General features: G+C 33.7%; 2 protein-coding genes and 1 non-coding gene across 3 annotated transcripts; 2 read left to right on the top strand and 1 right to left on the bottom strand.

Annotated features, from left to right (window-relative positions):
• Nucleotides 1–251: 251 nt before the first annotated feature.
• On the top strand, nucleotides 252–4,672 carry LOC129925628 (uncharacterized). The gene is made up of 2 exons (XM_056025259.1): nucleotides 252–479; nucleotides 659–4,672. The coding sequence occupies exon 2, from the start codon at nucleotides 1,597–1,599 to the stop codon at nucleotides 3,157–3,159; it is 1,563 nt and encodes a 520-aa protein (XP_055881234.1). The 5' UTR covers nucleotides 252–479; nucleotides 659–1,596; the 3' UTR covers nucleotides 3,160–4,672.
• A 5,923-nt stretch (nucleotides 4,673–10,595) lies between these two features.
• Trnas-gcu (transfer RNA serine (anticodon GCU)) lies at nucleotides 10,596–10,666 on the bottom strand. Its single transcript has one exon. It is a non-coding gene; the product is annotated as a tRNA-Ser (tRNA).
• A 281-nt stretch (nucleotides 10,667–10,947) lies between these two features.
• On the top strand, nucleotides 10,948–23,668 carry LOC106052247 (OTU domain-containing protein 5-B-like). Its single transcript, XM_013207572.2, has 10 exons — nucleotides 10,948–12,172; nucleotides 14,227–14,320; nucleotides 15,953–16,017; nucleotides 16,115–16,271; nucleotides 16,396–16,544; nucleotides 16,955–17,017; nucleotides 17,130–17,267; nucleotides 17,962–18,115; nucleotides 18,476–18,592; nucleotides 18,707–23,668. Exons 1-10 carry the CDS (start codon nucleotides 11,675–11,677, stop codon nucleotides 18,931–18,933), a joined length of 1,662 nt encoding a protein of 553 aa, XP_013063026.1. The 5' UTR covers nucleotides 10,948–11,674; the 3' UTR covers nucleotides 18,934–23,668.
• The last annotated feature ends 436 nt before the right edge of the window (nucleotides 23,669–24,104 follow it).

Here is a 24,104-nt window from a genome sequence, read left to right as displayed (position 1 = left end):
ACGTGCTGCCAATTGTACAGTGTTGGCTGTTATTTATTGACATTAAACTATTACGTTACTTTGAAGCCCAAAGTTGTCAAGTTCTTTAAGTTGGTGGTGTGGTTTGGTACCATTTGCAGCGAGCCTGGATAGGGAGATTCGTAACAATATATATATATATATATATATATATATATATATATATATATATATATATATATATATATATATATATATATATATATATATATATATATATATATATATGTGAGCTTGTGCTCCCAGAGCTATATTTTTATATATTTTATTTTTATAGGCTAGTGCCAAACTTATTATTTCTACTTCCGCTTTTTGTGTATAAAAAGTGATGCCACGCTGTTTTAAAAACAGTTCAGTGTACAGTTGACCAGTGGTCAGTATCATATCTGTCTGTGTGACAGCTGAAGATCGTTGTGGTCTGTCATTTAATTATATTTTTATTCCTGTACCTGGGACGGCCTGTAAGTGTAGAAATATTTTATATTTTTTACTAGATCTATACTATGTGTAAGGTAGTTATTTTATTTTCTACTTGGACTATTTGTCATAATAGTTGGCAACATGCTGTACGGAAGATGGCGGCGTCCATCAGTCCTAATAGAATATAGATCTAATATAGTTTTGCATTTATGTTTTGCAGGCTATTATTACTGCTGTGTTACTGCTTTGAGCTGCTGTTTATAACTACTGTTGTTAGATCTATTCTAATTCTAGGGAAGCTAGAATCTAGTGTTATTTTGTTTCTTTTTATGCCTTGGTAAAATTAGTTATATTTATAGTCTGTTTCTCAGTTCTGTTCTTAGTGAATAGTAAGGTACTGAGCCTAAGAATAAGATATTCTGGTTTTAGTGTTAGTGTTATGAGTGTAATAGTTAGTGTTAGTGTTATGAGTGTAATAGTAGGATATTGTAGATCTAGACTAGTTTATGGTAGTGTGTTTGTGTAGATGCATGACGCGTAGGACGTAATCATCTTCTTTTTTGAAGTAACGTCTGTATTATATAAGATAAGATAAGATAGTGATTTTGTTAGATAGTTGGTTTGATCAGTTTGTGTTAGTTAGTTTGGTTAGTTTGTTAGTGTTTGTAGTGGTGTAGATTTAGAGGGTAGTTTATAGTGTTTAGTGTATATATTATATTTTATTATTATTTGATTCCATGTAAATAAAGTTTCATTTTGTTTTATTTATCGTAAACTAAAGTTTGTTATCTTGTTTCCATTTAGTTTAGTTTAGTATGTCTGGTTACTTAGGTGACTCTAGCCCCTTGGTCGTAGACTGAGGTGTCACAGATGAGCCCACCCAGTAGCGCAAACATCTGCCTACTGTATAAAATTTAATGTTGAGCAGCAGCAAGAATAGGCCCTCCCACTCGCGCCTGCCTGACCTGCTCACATTTTTGGTGTCAGAAGTGGGATCTGTGCTTGAGTGACCAGACTTGTATTTTTTTATTGGGATAGATTAGGTTTTTGTACGAGTTTAGGCAGTGATAGGAAGTAGTGATAGTGTATAGTTCAGTTTTTCTTTAGGCGTTTGTTAGAGAGGTTATTAGGCTTTAGTTTTGTTGAGTAGTTACGTAGATGAACAGCGACTCAGCAGCAGCAGCAAGAATGCAGCCGTCTCAGACACTGGTTGTAGTGCCAAGAACGGAGTGGAACATTCGACGCTTCCATGGCGATGGCCCAGCCAGGGAAGTCGAAGAGTTCCTTCAAGATATGGAGAGAGCCTGGAAGTCCCAGCACATACAGCAGCCAGATGAGAAGTGTGAGTTCCTGATTTCTCATCTGGGGGAGTCAGTGAAGGCTGAGCTTGGTTTTTACCCTCAAGCAACCAGGGAGTCTCCAGAGGCACTGACCCAACTGTTACGGTCATCCTATGGGGAGAGGAGGAGTGTCTCTCAGCTTATGGGAGAACTCTACCGCATCAGTCAACGCCCAGGAGAGCTTATTCGCTCCTACTCGCATCGGCTACAGCAATCGTTCAAAGCAGTGGTAGACAGACAGAGTACCCTTTCAGCAACAGTCCTTGATGAAACTGTCCTGAGAGATCATTTTGTGGAAAATCTCAACGACAGAGCCCTTAGGAGAGATTTACTAGAGAGGTTGCTTGAACGACCAGACATTAGCTTTTTGTCCATAAGGGACATAGCCATCAGATGGGCTAAAGATGAACATGTAACCTCTCAAGCCACAACCAAGGTGACATGCAGTGAGATAAAGATTGAAGGCCAGCTAGCTGCGCTCTCCAAGCAAGTGGAGGAGCTTGTAGCCCAGATTGTGCGCCTACAATTTTCAGGGCCACAGAACTATAGCTGTCCCCACTGCAACAACCATCAGCCCGATCACATTAGCAGCAATGTGAGACAGATAACCTCGCAACCGGGTAGGCAACCAAAACGCACTCTTAACCATAAGAGGCCAACGATGAAGAACAGGAAATGCTACACATGTGGCAAACCTGGCCATCTGGCAAGAAATTGCAGGCTGCAGAACAGGTTCCAAGGTCAGCGAAAGAAGCCAGGGAACCGGGCTCACCAGCAACACCCTTCTAGAAGCAACTGCTCGAATTGTGGAAGCCGGAACCATTTCACCCGAGCTTGCCCTGATGTCACTGCAGCAGTGAATCACGTTCAGGTTGCCGCAGTGGAACAACCACAGGCAGTACAACTGCAACCTGCCCCCAAGCCAACAGAATTGTCGATTGAGGTGCCACAGAATCCTAGGCGATCCAACACTGCTCCTGATTCAATTGTTCGCAGAAACCAACCCGCAGTGGCAGAAATGATGTCGATTCATTCAGAAGTTGCCTCACCTGGCACTTCCAGTAATCATGCAGAAGAAGGTAGGGAGACAAATCCTTTCCTACAGTTTCATCCGGTCCAGCCAGAATCCACCTTGCTTTCTCATGAGGTTCCTGAGTTGCAGAAGAAAAGGAACGACCTTCTGAACATTGGGTGCCGAGTTCTTGTCGAACAGAGAGTCAGAGGCCAGGGAAGAATGTTCATGCAGTATGAACCCTCGTGTTTTGTAATTACTGCAGTACCCAAGTATGCTTCTGGCTGGTACATGGTGGAGGCAGAAGACGGCAGTACTTACCGATATTTACGAGAGGAGGAAATGAAGTTCGTTTCCTCACCATACTAGCACAATTCTTCATTTGTATATTTCTAATTTTTATTTAATATGTTGGTTGCATTCCAATGTATCAAGATGTATTAGTTTGTAATAACTCTATGAGTACATGTTATCTACATGTGTATTTAAAAGTTTTTTTTAAAAGCTTAGTAGTTGCTGTACCTATATTTGAGAATGTACAGAATCAAGAGTATTTACTTGTGTTTTTAGCTGATGAAGTGTATATTTTTTTGCTTTTGTCCTTGTAAAGCAATGTAATTTAAGTCTTGTCATGGAGATGTATATTTTTGTGTGAAATAGATTTTAGTGTGTATTTTCTTTGATGGTAGAATATGTCAGCAGTATGTATGTAATGCATTTTAAGTAGTTTGTTAGTATTTTGTTTTGCGAGGACGCAAAAATTTAAGGTGGGATGAATGTGAGCTTGTGCTCCCAGAGCTATATTTTTATATATTTTATTTTTATAGGCTAGTGCCAAACTTATTATTTCTACTTCCGCTTTTTGTGTATAAAAAGTGATGCCACGCTGTTTTAAAAACAGTTCAGTGTACAGTTGACCAGTGGTCAGTACCATATCTGTCTGTGTGACAGCTGAAGATCGTTGTGGTCTGTCATCTAATTATATTTTTATTCCTGTACCTGGGACGGCCTGTAAGTGTAGAAATATTTTATATTTTTTTACTAGATCTATACTATGTGTAAGGTAGTTATTTTATTTTCTACTTGGACTATTTGTCATAATAGTTAACAACATGCTGTACGGAAGATGGCGGCATCCATCAGTCCTAATAGAATATAGATCTAATATAGTTTTGCATTTATGTTTTGCAGGCTATTATTACTGCTGTGTTACTGCTTTGAGCTGCTGTTTATAACTACTGTTGTTAGATCTATTCTAATTCTAGGGAAGCTAGAATCTAGTGTTATTTTGTTTCTTTTTATGCCTTGGTAAAATTAGTTATATTTATAGTCTGTTTCTCAGTTCTGTTCTTAGTGAATAGTAAGGTACTGAGCCTAAGAATAAGATATTCTTGTTTTAGTGTTAGTGTTATGAGTGTAATAGTAGGATATTGTAGATCTAGACTAGTTTATGGTAGTGTGTTTGTGTAGATCTAGGTCTAGTGTAGTAGTTGTAGTGATTTTGTTAGATAGTTGGTTTGATCAGTTTGTGTTAGTTAGTTTGGTTAGTTTGTTAGTGTTTGTAGTGGTGTAGATTTAGAGGGTAGTTTATAGTGTTTAGTGTATATATTATATTTTATTATTATTTGATTCCATGTAAATAAAGTTTCATTTTGTTTTATTTATCGTAAACTAAAGTTTGTTATCTTGTTTCCATTTAGTTTAGTTTAGTATGTCTGGTTACTTAGGTGACTCTAGCTCTTAATGTTGAGCAGCAGCAAGAATAGGCCCTTGGTCGTAGACTGAGGTGTCACAGATGAGCCCACCCAGTAGCGCAAACATCTGCCTACTGTATAAAATTTAATGTTGAGCAGCAGCAAGAATAGGCCCTCCCACTCGCGCCTGCCTGACCTGCTCACATATATATATATTATATATATATATATATTATATATATATATATATTATATATATATATATATATATATATATATATATTATATATATATATATATATATATATATATATATATATATATATATATTATATATATATATATATATATATATATATATATATATACTGTGCACAAATCTCATCGGAGCATCAAGGAAAACAAGAAAAAAAAATCCAAAGCTTACATAAGGGAAAGAACTCCGCACTTACAATTTTCTCTATAAAGTAGAATTAAAGTTCCCTTTTTCGATATCAAGTGAAATAATTAATTCACATATCCCTTAGTTCAATGAACCGTCGGGGCACCACACAAGATCAGTCAACCGTTTTTCTCCATCCCTCTCTGTCCTTTGCCTTGGGTAGATTTCATCCATTCAATGTTTATTCTTTGATGTTGACTTTCCATCGCTTCCTCTGTCTTCTTTTTACAATACCTCTATTCAAGTCAGATCTTCGTGGAACCAGCAGAAACCTGGACACAGGAAAACGGACAGCTGATCTCAAAAATGACTAACCATTTTCCTATAAATTTAACAGTTGTATATCGCTGAGAAAAGATTGACTAGCTCGTTGGCCACATGGGGAAAACTCTAGAATGATCGTTATAATTTTTCAAAGTAAAAGAAATAAAAATTTAATATGGCTGGATACTATATCTAGGTCTAAAGCCAACATGGCCTAATCAGCCGTATAACCGTAATTTTGTGATAAAAGTAAATTTATTAAATTGCTTCAATTTTATTGACTTTTATAAGCGTTACTTATATTTTTACGTAAGTATAATATAGATTAGGCCCACTAGCGGATCCAAAACTTTGGATGGGGAAGGGGGATTTTTCGTCCAAAACCCTAACCCTAACGCCCAGTAAACCCTAACCTTATGCACAAACGTGCGTACATCAGTGTTTCTCAACCTTAGGCGAAAAAAAACAACCCAGGTTGCAGGTCTGGGAGAGAGCTTCCCCAGTGGGGCTCGGTGCGAAGCCCCGACGCCAAAAGCATTATCTTGCATTTTTCACTTCTGAAACGCATTCTCCTGATATCTACAGGTCATCATTCATCAGTGGGGTTCGGGGCCAAGCCCCAACGCCAAAAGCGTTATGTTGCATTTTTCACTGCAAAAACGAATTCTCCTGACATCTACAGGTCATTATTTATCAGTATCAGTAGTGTTCGGGGCCAAGCGCCGATGCCAAAAGCGTTATCTTGCATTTTTCACTGCTGAAACGCATTCTCCTGATATCTACAGGTCATCATTCATCATTGGGGTTCGGGGCCAAGCCCCAACGCCAAAAGCGTTATCTTGCATTTTTCACTGCAAAAACGAATTCTCCTGACATCTACAGGTCATTATTCATCAGTGGTGTTCGGGGCCAAGCGCCGACGCCAAAAGCGTTATCTTGTATTTTTCACTGCAGAAACGCATTCTCCTGACCTAAAGCTCATTATTCATCCTATGAAAAAGGACCTTTTGAATAATGTTTTACTTGAAAAATATTCTAATATGAATTTATAGGCCTTAATACATTGTAAATAAAACCGATTTGTTCCTTGATAAGATAAGATATCCCACATATTTAGATTAAGGCTATGAGGATCGCCGCCGAAAAAAATTATTCGATAAATATTTTTTTTTAATGCTCATTTGTAAGTGATACATTTTGTTCAAAAGGCATGATTGTAACTTTGTTTTGTTACAGAACTATAATTCAAAGCTCTAAACAAAAAAATTTCGGAAGTTGGAGAAGAAATTAAATGGACCAATTAGATTCTACTCTAATTTTTTTTTTTTTTTTTTTTTTTTTTGCATTTTTAGGACTTAAGTATGAATTGTAAGTTATTGTCCCAAATTTATTTAATTAGAAAAATATCAGATTGAGTAAAAGTTGGGAAAAGGCGACTAGGAAAAGATTATTTGGGTTTAGAATTTATTTCAATCGTTACTCTTATGCTGAAAAATTTCGTATGGATTCTAAATTTTCCAAAGCAAAGTCTTTCTTAAAATAAATGATAAATTCATGTGAAATTACATAAACTCCTTCGCCATATTTGACTATCCTGTTTTAAAACGTCATGTCTTCGTTCGTCTGGAAAAATAAGGGGGCGGTAGAGTGAAAACGATTAATCCTCGCTCCTTTTTATAATTTCTGCTAATGATTGCATTTGGCATTAAAAGAATAGGGGTGGGGCGACTCGATATACGAATTTAATTTATAGCATTTATAAATTATATTAGTGACAGATTTTTATTTATTTTGTAATTTCTTAACTATAATGCAAAAAGAAAAAGTATTGGTTTGTCCGATGGGGGGAAGGTGATTGCATGTATCGCTCCTCCCACCTGGTACAACCCTTTTTCATTTTATATTTACTATCATAAAATTTGAGATTAGAGTGTGGTGCGACATAATATACAAATGGGTTCATATATCAATACGCAGCTTATATAGATATTCAACTAATTTTGTTCACAAACTATGATTTCTTCATTAAAAATAGGACCGCCCCCCCCCCCCCACTCATAGGGCTAGAGTGGGGAGGGCAGTGCATGCAGTCGCCCCCCCCCCCCTTTACCCCACCGAATCGGCCAAGATACCAGAAGGGAAGCGACATTATATAAAATTTATTTATTAATTCAAATAATTTTGTTCACAAACTATGATTTCTCCATAAAAGAGGAAGGTATTTGCGAGCCCTGAGGACCTTGTGATGTTGCCATAGAGTTTAAGTTTACGTTTTTTGAGAGTGGGATTCAATAGTTGCATTAATCCTGTTTCTTATCTCTTCATTCGTGCTGTGGTCTTTGTAAGTGACACCTAGGATCTTTCTTTAACATCTTAGTTCCATTGTAAGGATCCTCTTCTCGAGATCTGCTGTCAGCGTCCAAGATTCGTAAGCATTCAAGAATGTGACCGTGACCAGGGAGCGCATCAGTCTGATTTTTAGTGCTATGCCTTTGTTTGTCCCGATTGTTTTGAGTGTTGCTGTAGACTGCTACAGAAGGATACTAGGTATCACATTCAAATACCGCAAAAAAAAAAAAAAAAAAACAAGAGATTAGAGACAGCGTTACTGCAGCGATTGGACCTCATGATGACCTGCTAACTGTCGTAAAAAAAACGCAAGCTAAAAATCTATGGCCATATCACAAGATCTTCGAGGCTTGCTAAGACCTTCCTTTAGGGAAATCTACCAGGAAAAAGACGAAGAGGCAGACAGAGAAAGCGATGGGAGGACAACATAAAAGAATGGACGGGCACGCCATTGAATGAGGTTCTAACTAAGGCTAAGAACAGAGAGGAATGGAAAAGGACGGTCGACGAATCTTGCGTGGTGCCCCTACGGTCCAGCAGACTAAGGGATAGGTAAAGGTAAAAAAGATAAGACTGTGCAATTCTTGCCAGTAGTTCAGGTTTGGTTCCTTCATCTGAGACAACAGCTCCAATGTATTTAAAACTACGGACTCTTGTCAGCTTTTCGCCACCGCTGATGTCCCCTTTAAAGCGCTGTTGGTTATTGGTCATAATTAGTGTGTGTGTGTGGGGGGGGGGGGAGTCGGTATTGCTGCCATATGTTATATAGCCTTCGTAGCCCCCGAGAGCATCTTCCACTATCCTTTCAAGGAAGACATTGCAAAGAGTTGGTAAGAGTAGGCAGGTTTATCTCACTCCAACTGTGGTCTATTTATAGAGGTTTTGGATAACTTTTAAATCTTGATTTACATTACATTTTTCCATTGTCGCCTAGAGTGCCCCATGCCATACTCTGTCGAAAGCTTTTTTGAAGTCAATGAAGACGTGAAAAAGGTTATGTTAGTGTTGGAGCTATTTCTCGCAAAGTATCCTGAGGTTTAGGATTTGTTCTGTTGTGCTGTGACCTTGTCTAAAACCCGCTTGTTCTTCTGATATAATGTTGTTAGCTATTGGTTTTAGAAGGTTAAGAATATTTTTAATAGGATTTTCCTGCGATGGCTTATGAGGCTGATGGTCCTGTAGAGTGATGATAAGTAATTGGGTTGAGGATTTTGGTCATCCTCCTGATTGTCAGATCTTGTTGCAAATGTTAAAAAAATCTCTAATACGTTATTTCACCCACACCCATTCTCGGATCAAGTTGTAACTTCGCACAATTATTCATTGGCATAAACAAGACATGAATCATTTTAAAAAACACCAAATTAGTCAATTAATTACTGATAATTATTTTTTTTGTTCGATACCAACAAGGGAAACTAATCCTGCAGTATTCACTGATGTGGCTAAAATTGTTGGGTTAAGTCCCCTTAAATAATTGTCAACGTTATTTCTCCCTCGCGGATTCTCCGATCAAGTTGATACTTTAAACAAATTATTTATTGTACCTGACAAAACAAGAATTTTAAAAAATACCCAATTAGTAAATTAATTATTGATAATTAATTATTTTGTTTGATACCGAACATGGGAAATAACTAAAAAATTATTGAAAGATATAGTTTTGAGGGCGGAGCTCTTCCCATTTAGATAAGCTTTGTTGTTGTTTTTGTTTTTAAAGGATTTTTGTTCAATGCTATGGTTTTTCTTCAGTAGTTTGAGAGCAGGAATACAAAATCCCTAGTACGTTATTTGTAACAGGTTCTATAAGTCGAGTCTATAAAACCTAAATACCTAAATGACATTTTGATAGCAAGTATCTGCATGAGTTTTGTCGACAAGGACACTTGGTATTACAAAGGTAGGCCTAAAGTTAGGTATTAAAATGATGTCTATTTTTAAAGATGTGTTTCTATTTTGCAAATCTCCTGAAACGATTACACTGGTGTGTGATGTTTATGAGAAAGTTCATTTTGTAAAAGTATAGATTCTCTTTGAAAAGTATTAGTAGTGTCAGCACAGATGGTGCTCTATGTTTGCTTATACAAAATGCATATTCTGATGTTTATACAGTGCATTATCCTGCTATTAAAAAATTTTTGTTAAAAAATCAAATCTGGTATTCACTGCACTGTATTAATGGAGCCTAGCGACTGGTAGAAATTTGTTACCAATCTTGGTTACGCGCATGTGACTGTAGTTTGCTTTAGATTTTATAAGGAAAAGTTTTATCGACTAAACCATCTAGTGTTGGGTTTTAAACTACAAAAAACCTCTAGATGTTTTTTTTTTATAAACAAACTAAAAAAACCTTACGCTCGTAGAATTTGGTGACTGTAGTTTGCTTTAACCTTAAAGCTATCTGTGTGTGTGTGTGGAGGTTTAAACTCAAAACCATCTGGAGGAGGTTTTAAATTTAAAGCCCTCTGAAAAAAAAAAGGGGGGGGGGGGGTAAATTCTTGGCTACGCTCATAGAGTTTTGTGTGTGTAGTATAGGCCTACTTTAATTTTAAATTGAAGAGCTAGTTTTTAGCTTCAAACTCCGCTGAATGGGGTTTTGAACTTAAAACCCTATGGAGGTAGTTTGCCCTCTGGAGGGTTTTTTTAAACACAAAACCCCTCTTTTGTTTTATAGAAGAGGTGTGTTTTAACCTCAAAACCACCTGGAGGGGTATTTAAAACTCAAAACCCCCTTTGGGTGCGCTGGGTGAAGTGATGGTTTAACATTAAAATCTCACCTAAAATAAACAAAATCAAAGCAAAAAAGTCAGTCTTAAAATTCCACATCCTGCGGGAGGAGGGGGAATTTCTTTGGCGGGGGGGCGCACGCCCATGGATATTATACATTAGGATTACATTTTGTAACATTAGTAAAAGTGCTCATGAAGGAAAATGCGTTTACTGTTTGGTGGCGCCGAATAGTGTAGAATTGTAAAAAGGGGTCGACGCGCCGAATAGTGTAGAATTGTAAAAAGGGGTCGACGCGATTTAAGCAGTGCCTTACAAAAAAAAAATATTGCATCGACCGGGAATCGAACCCGGGTCACCCGCGTAGCAGGCGAGTATTCTACCACTAGACCACCGATGCTCATATCAAATTTTCTTAAAAACAAAATTATACTGTTTTGTTTTTTTAATAATGAATGTTACGTTTTTTAAAATCATCCGTTTATCCTATTTGATTTTTAGATATAGATCTATTGAATCACTATTGATATATATTTCTAGTTGTTTTTTTTTTTTTACAAGAAACTAGATGTATTTCAAGCACTTTAGTCTTTTATTGATTAGCTAGATCTAATCTAGATTCTAGATCGAGGGTCTGAAAAAAAGAGAAGATTCTACATTATTATGATTATTTTAATCTCGATTTTTTAGACTAGACTCCCTAAGGAAGATGATATCCATTTCACTGCATAAGAGTATTCGCCCTTTTGATGGCGCTGTCGATGTAAATAGACAAATTACGTCACAGTGAAGACGCCATACGCTTGCGATTTATTGTTTGTTTTTATTGTTAACGCAGTATTTTAGCAAATCAATTGTTTCTTCTATTTCACATTCCTAATTTAGAATTTAGTTAGGTTGATTTGATAAAGTCAATGGTTTTTATCGTGTTTAGTTCGGGTCAACTTTACTGTCACGGTGGCGTCGGTGGAGTCTCAGTCTAGCTGTAGCCCTGACTGTAGCTGTTGCTAACCTAAATCTAGTAGATCTACATCTATATTAATAATATTATTTATTATAGTATTAGTAGATCTATAATGAATCTATATACTATATACAGAATAATATAGATCTACTAGACTAGAGGCTCGAGTCTTGACTCGACTAGAAATAGATTAATAGAATCAGAATCAAATCTAGTTCTAGTCTAACCCTACGACCTACCCTACGATTAGAATAGTTGATCTAGATTCTACGAAATAAAACGTATAATCTTGACTAGATCTAGATCTACTTTACTAATTTCTCTAGAGTCTAAGTCTAGGCTAGGGGAGTAGGAACTACTAGGATCTAGAGTCTAATCAGATTCGACACAGTGAGTCTGAGTCAATATTCACTAATAAAGTAGGCGACAGCCGTCAAGTGAGAAATGACCATCAAACCAAAAAAGAAGGTTGTTAAAGAGAAAAATGATACAGAAACTACTGATCCCCATTCAGCTGTTGGCCACCCCCATGGTCATGGCCTTTCACTCCAGCATGGTCATTATCATCTCAGCAGTAACTCTGAAAATAGGCTTGAAAAGACACCTCGAGTTAGGACATCACCCACACGATGGCTACCATCAACATCTGGCCGAGATGATTTATCACACTCTCTTTCTGGATTGACCCAATCACTGTCTTCAAGCACATCTTATGAGTTTGATGGACATGAAGCCCCATCAAATCATAAAAGACGCCATCGTTCATCACCCCACAGAACTATTCGAAAACATCGCAATAATCATGTGCCTAATCCAGGTGCTCTTCCTAACAATACAAACAATCTACCACATTTAGGAACAAATGTTGAAGAATGTGATGAAGAATATAATAGTGAAGATGAACATAGTCAACCTCCAGCAGTTCCAGAAAATATCAATGAGGTTAGTACGAATAAAAATGTTTAGAAAGCATCTGAACGTAGTTGGACTTTTTTTTTACATAATACTGTGAGAAGGTATACAAAAAAAAAGAATAAAATTTAACTCGAAAGCTTAATTATGACCCTTCCCATGACTCTTTTTTTTTAAGCTTCTTCCTCTTCATTTTCACTATGAAGTTTGGTTCAGATCAGATCCAGCATTCCTCCATAAAGTTAGTCTCTTAAATTGTATTCTGCCACCACTGTATCTTGATAAGGGCAGTGCTTTTTTTGTGACAGAAAAAATTATTACTTTTCTTGTATTTTAACGTTTATTTATAATTAATTTATTCGTAGTTAAAAGTTAGGCAATCCATCAATAAGTACAGGCACCTATTCTTTTACAAAAAAAGCACTGTATACGGGTAAGATGCAGCTTTGAAGGACATGATCAACATTAACATTTTCTGGTCAGAATTGTCCCATCTTTTAATAAATGTCACTTTCTGTAATTTATGCACCTTCTTTGGAAAGAGTGGTAATTACAGACAGATTGCTACTGCTGAGATTGATTAAAAGTTTATTATAAAAGTGCTGGCTTGAGTTGGTTGATATTGGAGAGGTTTTTTTTAAAGGTTCAAGTCTGACCGTTTTTGGCATTGGTCCATTTGACTATCTGATGTTTTTATTTTTTTTAACCTAAATGGGTCAAGTAGTTTATAAGGTGGTACTCTGCTAGTTTTAATGCTAAACCCTTTGGCGCTTAAGCTGTCTGAGAGATTGCCCATTGAAATTTTCCAGCTATTCTCCGTTGGGCTATTCTTTGAGAATGCCAGCTCTTCTTAAAAGTTTTGTTTGTGATCACTGACACATTGGTTGCTGGAGGTAATGAATAAATAAAATTGTATTATTTACTTCCTTAAAAATTTGTCATAGATTTTAGGTAGATTTCTTTGTTACGTTTTCAATAAGGCTCTGATAGCAAAAAGAGATTTGGAGTTCAACTGTGAAAAATCATTCTTGTACTAGTACTGTACTGCTTTTCTCATTGAAGGGTTTATATTTTCAAACTGGTATTTATAGGTTTAGAGGGTTTTTTTAATCAAGTGAGTTCAGATAATTGTCCTACTTGCAGATATTTCAATTGGTTTGTCTCTCTTAGCTGTCCAGGGTTCTATTTTCATGCACATTTTGTTTTAAGGATTTTCTACTTCTTTCATCTATCAGGGTGTCAAGTTCCTCCATTGTTTTGATGAATGTGACTTCTATAGCTTTGGTCATAAGAAAGCATCTTGCTAGTAAAAAATTTTTAGTACAGAATAGATTTTTAATACATTTAATAAGCTTTATTAAACCATTACTCATTACTCAGTTTGATCCGAGAATGGGTGTGTGAGAAATAACATGTAAAAACTTTTTACCAGACAGACAGAGTGAGTTTATATACACTTTGTAATAAAGAAACCTTTTACATCTTATTACCTATACTATGATAAATAATGTTATGATAAATTATGTTAATATCACATTGTTCCTTTCTGTATTCAGTCAAAGTTGGTTTGTAGTATCAACTCAGGACACATTAATTTTGTTTTTTAACCAGCTGGTCCTACTGGTTAAAAGATGTCAGAAATAGTCATCAAATTATAAATGAAAGAATGACATTAGAATCTGTTGCCTGATATCGTTCACATTTGAGTAAGAATGTATGCATATAATTTCTTTATTGAGAAATGAAGGTGACCTTTTTTTTTTTTTTTTAACATTAATCTGGTCATCTTTTTATTATTATTGAGGAGTAGACTCAAGGAAACTTTACCTGTACTAAGAATTCACCAGAATTTTTCTTCAAAAGGATAATTAAAATATAGAGATAACTAATTATACAAATATGCAAAGAAATGTTCTAAATTTAAAGAGAAAAAGGAACTATTTTAATATAAATGTCATATAATTCAGATGTACAAGATAAAAAAGTAGCTGCTGTTTTTGTCAATCCAGTATTCAACTGGAAACTTTGAGTTGGAATGATTATTTCTGTATCACCTTCTTTCATTAATGTTTTCTATTTGACAGCTTGAGCAGTGGTTTGAAAAAGCTTTAAAAGAAAAAAAAGGATTTATAATCAAGAAAATGGGAGAGGATGGGGCATGTTTGTTCAGAGCAGTAGGTAGGTCAACTTCATTTAATATATTCTCATGTCTTAACTAAATTTAAAAAAAAATTACATTTTAGTTCAAAAGTCACTCAGTTGTAAGGATTAGTCTTGAAATAAACATCTTTTTTATTTATTATTTATACATACATATATACACATATATATGTGTGTGTATGTCTGTATATTGGTCGGATATGACCCACATCCTGCAGGTCTTATTTTGAGTATTACTTATCTAGTGGATTGGATTTAGATCTATGTCAAACATCTCGAATATTCTCTTAACATTATTTTAGTATTTTGCCATGAAAATGAAAGTATAGTGTGAAAATGGGGTTTAAAACTTTAGCTGACATATTGATAATTTAATCTAATATAAAATACTGTGAAAATGGGCTTACTCAATTTGTTAAAAAGTTTTGTTTTTTAATAAAGATAAATTAAGTTTTTTTTTTTTTTTTAGGGCTTTCTGGTAGTGGGAAGGACATTAAGCATACACTTCAGTCTCTGCCATGATCTAAGGAACATTTATGCCAAATTTTATCAAGATTGGTCAAATGGTTTTGATTTCTATTCGGGACATACATACATACATATGTTTTACTTTCTGCTTTATAGTATACTAGTCAACAAAAGGCATAGCATACGCCGCTATTTTACCGGGCCGGCCTTAGGCCACTGCAACCTATGCGACTGCAGTTGGCCCCGCACTTTCATAGGACCCGCGCTAATTCTAGGTGTTAATTATTAAATTAAACAATTTTATAACTTATAATAGATTTTCCAGGAGCTCATGGAAATCTCCGGAAATTATTCTAATCTTTTGAAAACTCATAGAAATCTCCTGAAATATATAGACAAAAATTGTCATTTTGGGGTGTCATTCAATATGGAAAACACAATCCTACGCGCGATAAAAAAAAACAACCCTGCATTATGCAATACCCATAATTGTGGAATCTGGTGAAAGAAGCTTCTTGCACCTCAAACTAATGAAGAATTACTTGAGATCAACAATTCTCGTAGATAAATTGAAACATTTGGTAATTCTTGCTATTAAGTGTTATCTATGTAGGAAAAAGAATTTTTATGATATACTGTATGACTTCGCTATTCGTAAGGCCCGTAAAGTAATTCTGCACGTAGTAAAGAATGAATGAAATGCAAATACTAATTTATTTTCTGATACAAACTCTTAATTTTCACTTATTTTCTGTATCTCTACCCAAACTTGGCTAGTGAGTGCTCTTTCCTTTACTTTTTAGTGTCCAGACTGTTGAGCCATGAAGAAAATTATATGTATAGATGTATATAAAAATGTTTTTTCTAGCTTAAACCAAGTTCAGGAAACATTTTGGATGGTGCTAAGCAGTTAATAAATTGGCTATTTTTTCATTGCATAGACATTAAAAGAGCCTACATCTCAGCTGACTAGAAGAAGAAGTAGATCAAGACTATTGACCTTGCATTTTTGAAAGATTACTTTAAAATTGCAATCTTGTTCGAGAGAAACAACTTTCACCTACAAATTGAATATTTATAATATTGCAGTAGTTAAAAAATCTATGTAAAAATATATTCTACAATAGTATCCACTGAAATGTCTGTCTATTCTAATACTTTGGTAATCTTATTATTTCACAGCTGATCAGGTTTATGGGGACCAAGAGATGCATGGCACTGTTAGAAAACATTGTCTTGATTATATGGTAATATTTATATATATATTAGCAAGTAATCAATTAGCTATACATGTCTTTAGTTTGTTAAAGTGCTAATCAAAATTTCTATAAATTTTGTCTCCAGTCAAAGAATGCAGATTTCTATTCTCAATATGTTACTGAAGATTTCACAACATATATCAATAGAAAAAGAATGGATTCATGTCATGGCAATCACCTTGAAATTCAAGCAATAACTGAGTTGTTTAATCGACCAGTGGAAGTGTACCAATATAGTTTAGGTATAGTAGTTAAAAAAAAATCATACACATTTTCTATCAATAATTTACTAATCACAATTCTTTGAATACCGGTAACGTACTTAATTTTTAAAAAACTACAATTCTTGTTTTTCAAATTATTCAGACCCTATGAATACATTTGATACTGCCTACAAAACAGACAATCCTCCTATACGGCTCAGTTACCATGGAAATGTTCACTACAACTCAATAGTGGATCCCTATGCAGCTTCCATTGGTGTAGGATTAGGATTGCCAGGTCTCCAACCTGGGGTTAGTTTCTAAGATTTATATTGTTTAATTATTTAACATATCAATGATAAAAGCTCTGTCGGGGGGGGGGGGGGAAGACTTTATTGGTAAAATCACATCTCTACTTTTATTCATGAAATGGTTTAGAAGGATTTTTTAAAATTAAGGCTTATTATGAATGGAGTACTTTGGCTCATAATAATAAAACAATTTATAATGTTATTTATAAATGACTTTATTTTTCAGATTGCATAAATTAATATGAGCGATGCCTTTTTTTTCACTGTTGGTTGATATTTGAATACATTAATATAATTACAGATGCTTTTCAACTAGTTATTACATTTTGCATAATAACTTATTTATATATTTTCTTAAAAGAAATAAAAAATATATATTTATAGAAAAAAATATTTTTATTGTTGATTTAGCTGGCGGAAAGAAATCTCATGCATGATGCTATCAAAAGTTCAGAAACATTTCATATAGAGCAGGTAATAACTGTCAATACATTTTTTTTCTGAGTAAGTTAACTGTCAACGTTTGTTTTTAAGAAATATAAAAACAACAATAACAGTAAGTTATGTTTAATATGTAATCCTGCAGACCATGTTGGAAGATAAACTGAGAGAAACAGATTGGGAAGTGACACAAGAATCAATAGATGAGCAAGTGGCCAGAGAGTCATATTTGCAGTGGCTCAGAGAACAAGAGAAATCCACTCGCAGATCAAAAGGTGCCTCTGTAAGTAAAACTCCTGTTATCTGTGATATCCAGTTTAAAAAAAAGAAGTATATTTTGTTATTTTCTTATTAATGGTGAAACCAGTATAATTTGACAGCTTGGGTTGAAATATTTGTGTAAATCTAATGTTCTGTTTATGAACATTTACAGCAGAATTTTCTTTTATAAGCTTGTATTTTTATGAAGCTTATAGCAACTCACTCTTTCTGTCTGGTAAAAGGTTTGTACATGTTATTTCGCCAAACTCAATCTTGGATCAAGTTGAGATTTTGCCCATTTATTTCTTGTACCTGACAACACAAGAATCAATTTAAAAAATTAACTAATTCATTCATTCTTGGTAATTAATTATTTTGTTTGGTATTGAACAGGGGAAAGAGATTTTACTTAACATATCTGGTGGTACTTTTTTTATTAAAGCGATCATGATAACATTCACCAAGATACTCTCTTCTTTTCTCCCTCCCCCTTTCCAAACTGGTCCAGACAAAAGATAGGCATTCCCAAAGCTAAAAGCATGAAATTGCACTAAACAAAAACAATCGGTTAAATATTTCAAATTGCATAGATTTATTATTGTTAGTCTAAATCTATTACAAATCTAATTGCATGATTGATCCAAACTAATTATATAATCTTTTTTTAAAAAGTATTTTTTTAATGTTGCTCTTGTTCTAAAATTAAAATTTGTCAGGCTCGAACTGCCAGTGCAACTTGTAGCTCTACTAGTGATGTCTCTCACAACTTACTAGAATCAGCTCCCATGAGGTCTCCAAGACAACTAAGGAGTGGCAACAGTAGTCCACAACAACAAATGCAGTCTGATGACCAATTTATTTCATTGCCTGGTATTCGATCTTTCTCTTGACTAATTCTTGATTGTTATTAGATCAGTTTAAGCTCAAGAACCAAAAAAATCTTGACATGTTAGTCTAGTGGAAATTGTTTATTAATGCTTATTGATTTGATAATTATAAATGGCTTACATTTAAATTGGCAATAATTTATCTGTTAATGCAATCCTTATAATGAAATTTTTTTATTGCAAACCTTTTGATGCACCATTATATTTAAATTTTTGCACACATTCTTTATTGTTATGAAATACAGGTGTTCGTATTGTATATTGCATGCTAAAAATGTTCTGTATACTGTTCCAACAAATTATCGTCTGGAAAATATAGTTTATATTTTGCTTTCATCCATAGGCTCATCCAAATCTCCACGCCACAGTCCACCCCACAGCTCAGTGAGTGGAGCCAGTGCCAATGGAGATGATAATAATTCTGTCTGTATAATGGACCACCTACCTCCCACACTTTATGGTACTCCTTATCATTATAAAATGTTATGTTTTATGTAGCCCAGTACTTGCAACATTGTTTTTTTTTTAAATATCTAATATTAATAATACATATAATACATATAAATATTTTCAGGTCTTTCTGACTGGAGTGAAGAAGACATCTTAGCTCAGGTGATTGCACAATCACAGCAGGAGTACCTGGACTCCCTGAAGAAAAAAGTGAACACTCCATCAACTTCTTCCTTTTCAAATCACCCTTCCACATCTGCATCCTCCTCATCTTTTGCTGGAGATGGTGCTGGTTGTAGTGGTGCCTCAACTTCTACCAGTTGCAACAAATATGTTAGTCACAAGAGCTAACTTTAAGCAAGGTTTTAGAGCTGTGTTAATTTAAATTTTATACTTTGAGTATTTAATTTTGTTGTTTTTTTGGTTATTTCTCAAATGATTTTTTTTACAAGATTGAACACAAATGAACTCCATATAAATATATGCATTCAAGTGACTAAAGAAGTCAAACATTGTTTGCTCTCCTATTGTATTCCTTTAACCCTGTGTGTGTTTTTCAATTTTTTAAAAATCCATTTTTGATTTGAGCTTATAAAGTTTTTTTTTTTTTTCTTTTTGTTTAGTATATTTGGACTCAAACAAAAATGGTTGTCTTTGCTCATGCTTCCAACACCCGTCCTCTCTGCTCTCTAATACTTTTGAGTTTTTTTGTGTGTTTTTTTTTTAATAAATTTTTCCAGCGATGCAACAAGAATTATAATTCATAATAGAAATGTGAAAAACTGGTTTGCAACTGCAAGCAAAAGCTTTGGTTTCCAAGTATATTTTTAAAAATGTATTGAAAATCTTCAAATACTGACATCTTTTACACCTGGCCAAAATTGCTTTTGAATTTCATTCTAGAATATCTCTATTTTTGTAGAAGTAACAAATGGTTGGAGCAGTCATGGTTATTTGGAGTTTTTATAATGTTCTATGTCCAAGCTGTGCAAATTGTATCTTTTGAAAACTGGCTTAACTGCATGTGTACTACTGGTTGAAAATATTGAACCGCTTGTCAGTCATGCATAATTAGGATCTAAAGTTTTCATTTGTACATGGCCAATGAATCAAACATAATCTCAACTCTGCTATTTATTACACTTATAAAATATTACTCTTGAACACTTTTTTTTTTTGCACTAATTGAGTAATTTCAGTTCCCTAACTTTCTTCTATATCTCTTTTTTAAGAACATTCTAAACTTCATTTTCAGCATTTTTTCTTCCCCATATGAACTACTAATAAATTAGTCATAATCAAAACCCTAATTAGGGATATGGTGATAGTTGTGCAATCGCATATTCTAATTGTATCAAATGATTAATAATTTAATTTGAATAATAACTTTGGCTTTTTGTTTCTTCCCATTTGTGTACCAAATACAATAGAATGAGGTTTAGCTGTGACCATATTGAGATGCCATCATTTTGGTCCTAATAGCCAGCATGAACATGCCTCATACAGGAGTTTTATCATTTTAGCACATTAAATGTTTATTAAACTTTTATTGCACAATATGAACATACAGCAAATGTGCAAACAAGAACTACTGTTGCTTACTTACTTTGTTCATTGACAAATAAATTTGCATACATGTTTTCTTTTTGATACACTCTACAACACAATGGTAGGTATTTTTCTGCCGATGTTGATTGACCACATCAAATCATTTGTCCTCTCAGGAAGTCCAGGAACTATCTTGCTGAACTACTTTGTATCCACTCTAAGTGCTGACTTGTGGCTTCTTTTTTCATTCTCCTTCTTTTGTCTCTTTTTTTTTTTTTTTTTTTAAATGTAGGTTCAAATAAGTGAATAACTTTAAACGTACATAATAGAATTTGCTTTATTACTCTAGGATTCGGTCTGAAAAAGCAGTTGGTCCCATTAACCAGATTCCACTGTATTATATTATTTAATTTAACTAATTACTTTGGGTTGAAATAATTATTTTTTGGGGGGGGGGGGGTAATGCAAAGTTAATTTCCAACTATTAATATGCTCTGTATGTAGCTAAGTAACAAAAATAGTAAATTGTTTTCTGTTTAAAAAATACTATTGTGTTGTTTTAATAAATGTATTGTTAAAGAGAGCTTTGGATATGTACAAAAGTAGATGCTGCCATAAAAATAAAAAAATTTATAGATCTATATAAATCTCTAGACAGGTTATGATTATATTTTTATTTCAATTTTTTTTACTTTGAGATTTCTTATACTAATTAACTCATTTATGATCAATTAGATGGTGAAAAAAAAAAAGGGTTGCTCTGTGAAGTTTCTCTTTTAAACAGAAAACTAGTGAATGCCTATTTGTAAAGTTTTGAAACAATACATTTCCCAGTTTTTATGGAATATAATTTTTTCTTATTGAGAAATGGTTAACTTTCTAATGTAATTTTGTCTAAAACTAGATCCACTTGAATATTTTTGTAAGATGTCCAATGAATTGTCAGGTGTATTCTTATCTCAAATATATCTACACCTTTTTTTTTGTTCAGTCCATGAGGCAAGTCTTGGGTTTTAAGGAAGGAAAAAAATGTTTGGACTAAAATGAGAGAGGGACTATATGTACTAGATAAATTTGAACCTAACAGCAATCTTAAAAATCACTTTAAAAGGGATTGCACTAGCTCGCCTTCTCTGTTTTGACATTGTGGCTAAATGTGGAGTTACTCTTATTTATTCTTGCTTGGTTTTATTCATAATTTTTTTTTTTATGAATGAAAATTATTACCCAGATAAATTTAAGATCAATAATTATATTTTTTTTATTTTGGGAAAGTTAACAATTCCTACTGTATGGTACTCTGACATATACTTACTTCCTTTCTTTTGTTTAGCTTCTATGAAATGAAACTGTAAGAATTACATGGAAAAAGTAATTTGTTTGGTTTGATCTTGTTCAAAATGAGTTGTGTAATTTTTTTTTAAGGGAAAATTACACACACAAATTTTATTTGGTATATATTTTTAGAAAGGTTATAAAAAAAAAAGCATGTAAAACTTTAAAAGTAATATTAAAGGGTAGCCTTCATGAATCCATTCTAACATAATGTAAAAATGATTGGCATACATATATATATGTCACATGGATATTTATGAAAACTTCATTATTACAACATTAAGATTGTCCAAGTCAGTCAGCCCTTATGGTTGTTGTCTAAAAGGGTATTTCTTAAATCTTATGATAACAAAATTCAAGTTAAGTAATTTAAGTTAAGTTTTTAAAACAATGTTACTTAATTTTCAAAATATAAAAAAAAAACATTTTTTTATAATGACTTTCAGTTGTTTCTACAGAATTGGATCACATCCTAGTTCAAACTTTCTGCAAAGCATGGGTTCAAACTCAGGACTATCATGAGGAAAGTCTGAGGCACATACCACACACAGTATGTCAGTATGTAGGAAATTTATATGTGCCCCATGTTAGAAATATAAACTGCTAGTACTAATCATTAGTAGGTTTACTAGATCTAAAATCTTAAAATGTAATCTAGAGTACTTATTTTTTTCAAGAAAACTTGAGACAAATTAAAGAATTTTTTGAAAAATTTCTTAATTGTAAATAACATAAATACATTATTTTGGTAGCTTGGACCATAATCTAGCTTTACATCAATTGAAATCATTTTAATTGTAAGATTTATTAAGCTTAAAGAGATGTTTATAGTGGATAAAAAACATCTTAAAATTAATAAAAAAAAAAAAACTGGTGTTTTGAAAGAAGGCATTGCAGATTGGTGGCACTATGACATCATAACTAGTTGCCCTCAAACTTTGTACAATTTTTAGACTTGTTGACAATTTTTGTCATTTGCAAAAAAAATCTATATTTTTGCACATTTTCTGAAAATAAAGATTTTTTTTTTGTACTTTGAAATCAAATTAAAAAATCACTATTAGGCAAGAATTCTTGAGTGATTGAAACTTGAGTGAGGCTGTCAAAAAAAAATCTCAATTATTATTTATAATTTATGCAGATTTGTTTGAGATTGTTTTCTCTAAGATTTTTTTTTGATTGGTTTGTTTTGAATTTGGAGCATTATTTTTATTAACTTTAACCAAAGTAACAAGGCAACATCCAATGCATTGCCTTGATTCTTTCATTCAAACATTTTTCTAAAAGAAATATTTGCTTTTTTCTTCTTAAAAGAGTCAGTCTTGACTTATAAACTTGTTGAGATAATGAATGTGAGTAAAGAGGAAACGTTTTGAAATAGAGGACATAGGAACTAGTTTCTATTGCAAAATGTTCAAGGCTTAGTGGCTTTCTGAATTGATCATGTATAGAGTAGAGCTGGATGTATTTAGGAATGTTTTGAATCCTGAATAAAATGTTGCCTTCCATCATGACCCATGACCTTTGAAACATCTGCCTAGGACCTAGTGCTTGGACACATCCTTAGTGTTTGAAACTTTAAAAAAAAACATAATTTCTGTATCACTGATAAAATGTTTAGAGTTTAGAACTATTTGAAAACAAAAATGTCTTTCCTGTGATATGAATGTATTATTAAAAAAAGACAACTCTGTCAGTGGAGTTATTCGGACCTGAAATGTTTTTGTGATAAAAGTATTTCATATGTAGATTGTCTTATTACAACTGTTTCTAGTGCTAGATGATATGTTTTTAATCTAGTACCAGCCTAGTTCTGGTGTACTTGAGAGAGGAAGTTTAGTAGGACATTTCATTGAATACATTGCATTTGTTGTTTCAATTGAAGGTGCATTCAGAAGATTATGCAATAATCCTTGACTATGTCACAACACAGATCTATAACCTTGTGATTCTAGAATCTATTCACCTAGTGTAGTCTGTTGTTTTATTCTGCATTCTTTTTTTTTTCTTTTGAACCACTGGATCATTGTATAGAATCTGCTGATGTATCTTGATCTATAGTTTGTGTTTCATTTTGGAATGTTTAGTAATACAGAATAATTTTGAATCATGTTTATTTTCTATTCTGCTTTTTTTTTCCTCTTTTTTTCATTGATGCTAAAAGTGATCAATTGGTCAATTAAACACACATTATTAAGTTGAACTCTTTTTTTTTTTTCATTGATGCTAAAAATGATCCATTGGTCAATTAAACACATTTTAAAAGATCAATTAAGCACACAATTTAAAAGTGATCAATTGGTCAATTAAACGCACAATTTAAAAGTGATCAATTGGTCAATTAAATGCACATTTTCAAGTTGAACTTTTTAAAATCTTTGTGTTGAAAATATCAAGGTCATTACACAATAACTTGTACATGGGTCATGACACATTGAAATACATCATTAAATGTTGGGCCTACCTTATTTCAGGCAAGAGTGGCTCAATAGCCGTGGCTGGCCACCCAACTCTTAATCCAAACCTCTGCTGTCTTGTGGCTACACCCAAACACGGGAAAGGCTACGGGAGACAACCGTGAGGAAAAATCAGGGGCTGGCGACCCTTAGGCAGCTTGTGGCACACAATGCTACAACTTG

Source organism: Biomphalaria glabrata, chromosome 4 (genome assembly GCF_947242115.1).
Source record: "Biomphalaria glabrata chromosome 4, xgBioGlab47.1, whole genome shotgun sequence".
In the NCBI taxonomy this organism is placed as follows: Eukaryota; Metazoa; Mollusca; class Gastropoda; family Planorbidae; genus Biomphalaria; species Biomphalaria glabrata.
The sequence above is the reverse complement of the archived record's forward strand: the minus strand, read 5'-3'. Positions and strand labels throughout refer to the sequence as shown.

What these genes read in the sequence shown, in the direction of transcription:
- LOC106052247 (XM_013207572.2), top strand. Translation starts at nt 11,675, where the DNA reads ATGACCATCAAACCAAAAAAGAAGGTTGTTAAAGAGAAAAATGATACA. An exon ending in ATGTTTGTTCAGAGCAGTAG is followed by an intron (nt 14,321 to 15,952) that starts GTAGGTCAACTT and finishes ATTATTTCACAG; the next exon opens with CTGATCAGGTTTATGGGGAC. An exon ending in AACATTGTCTTGATTATATG is followed by an intron (nt 16,018 to 16,114) that starts GTAATATTTATA and finishes TTTTGTCTCCAG; the next exon opens with TCAAAGAATGCAGATTTCTA.
- LOC129925628 (XM_056025259.1), top strand. Translation starts at nt 1,597, where the DNA reads ATGAACAGCGACTCAGCAGCAGCAGCAAGAATGCAGCCGTCTCAGACA.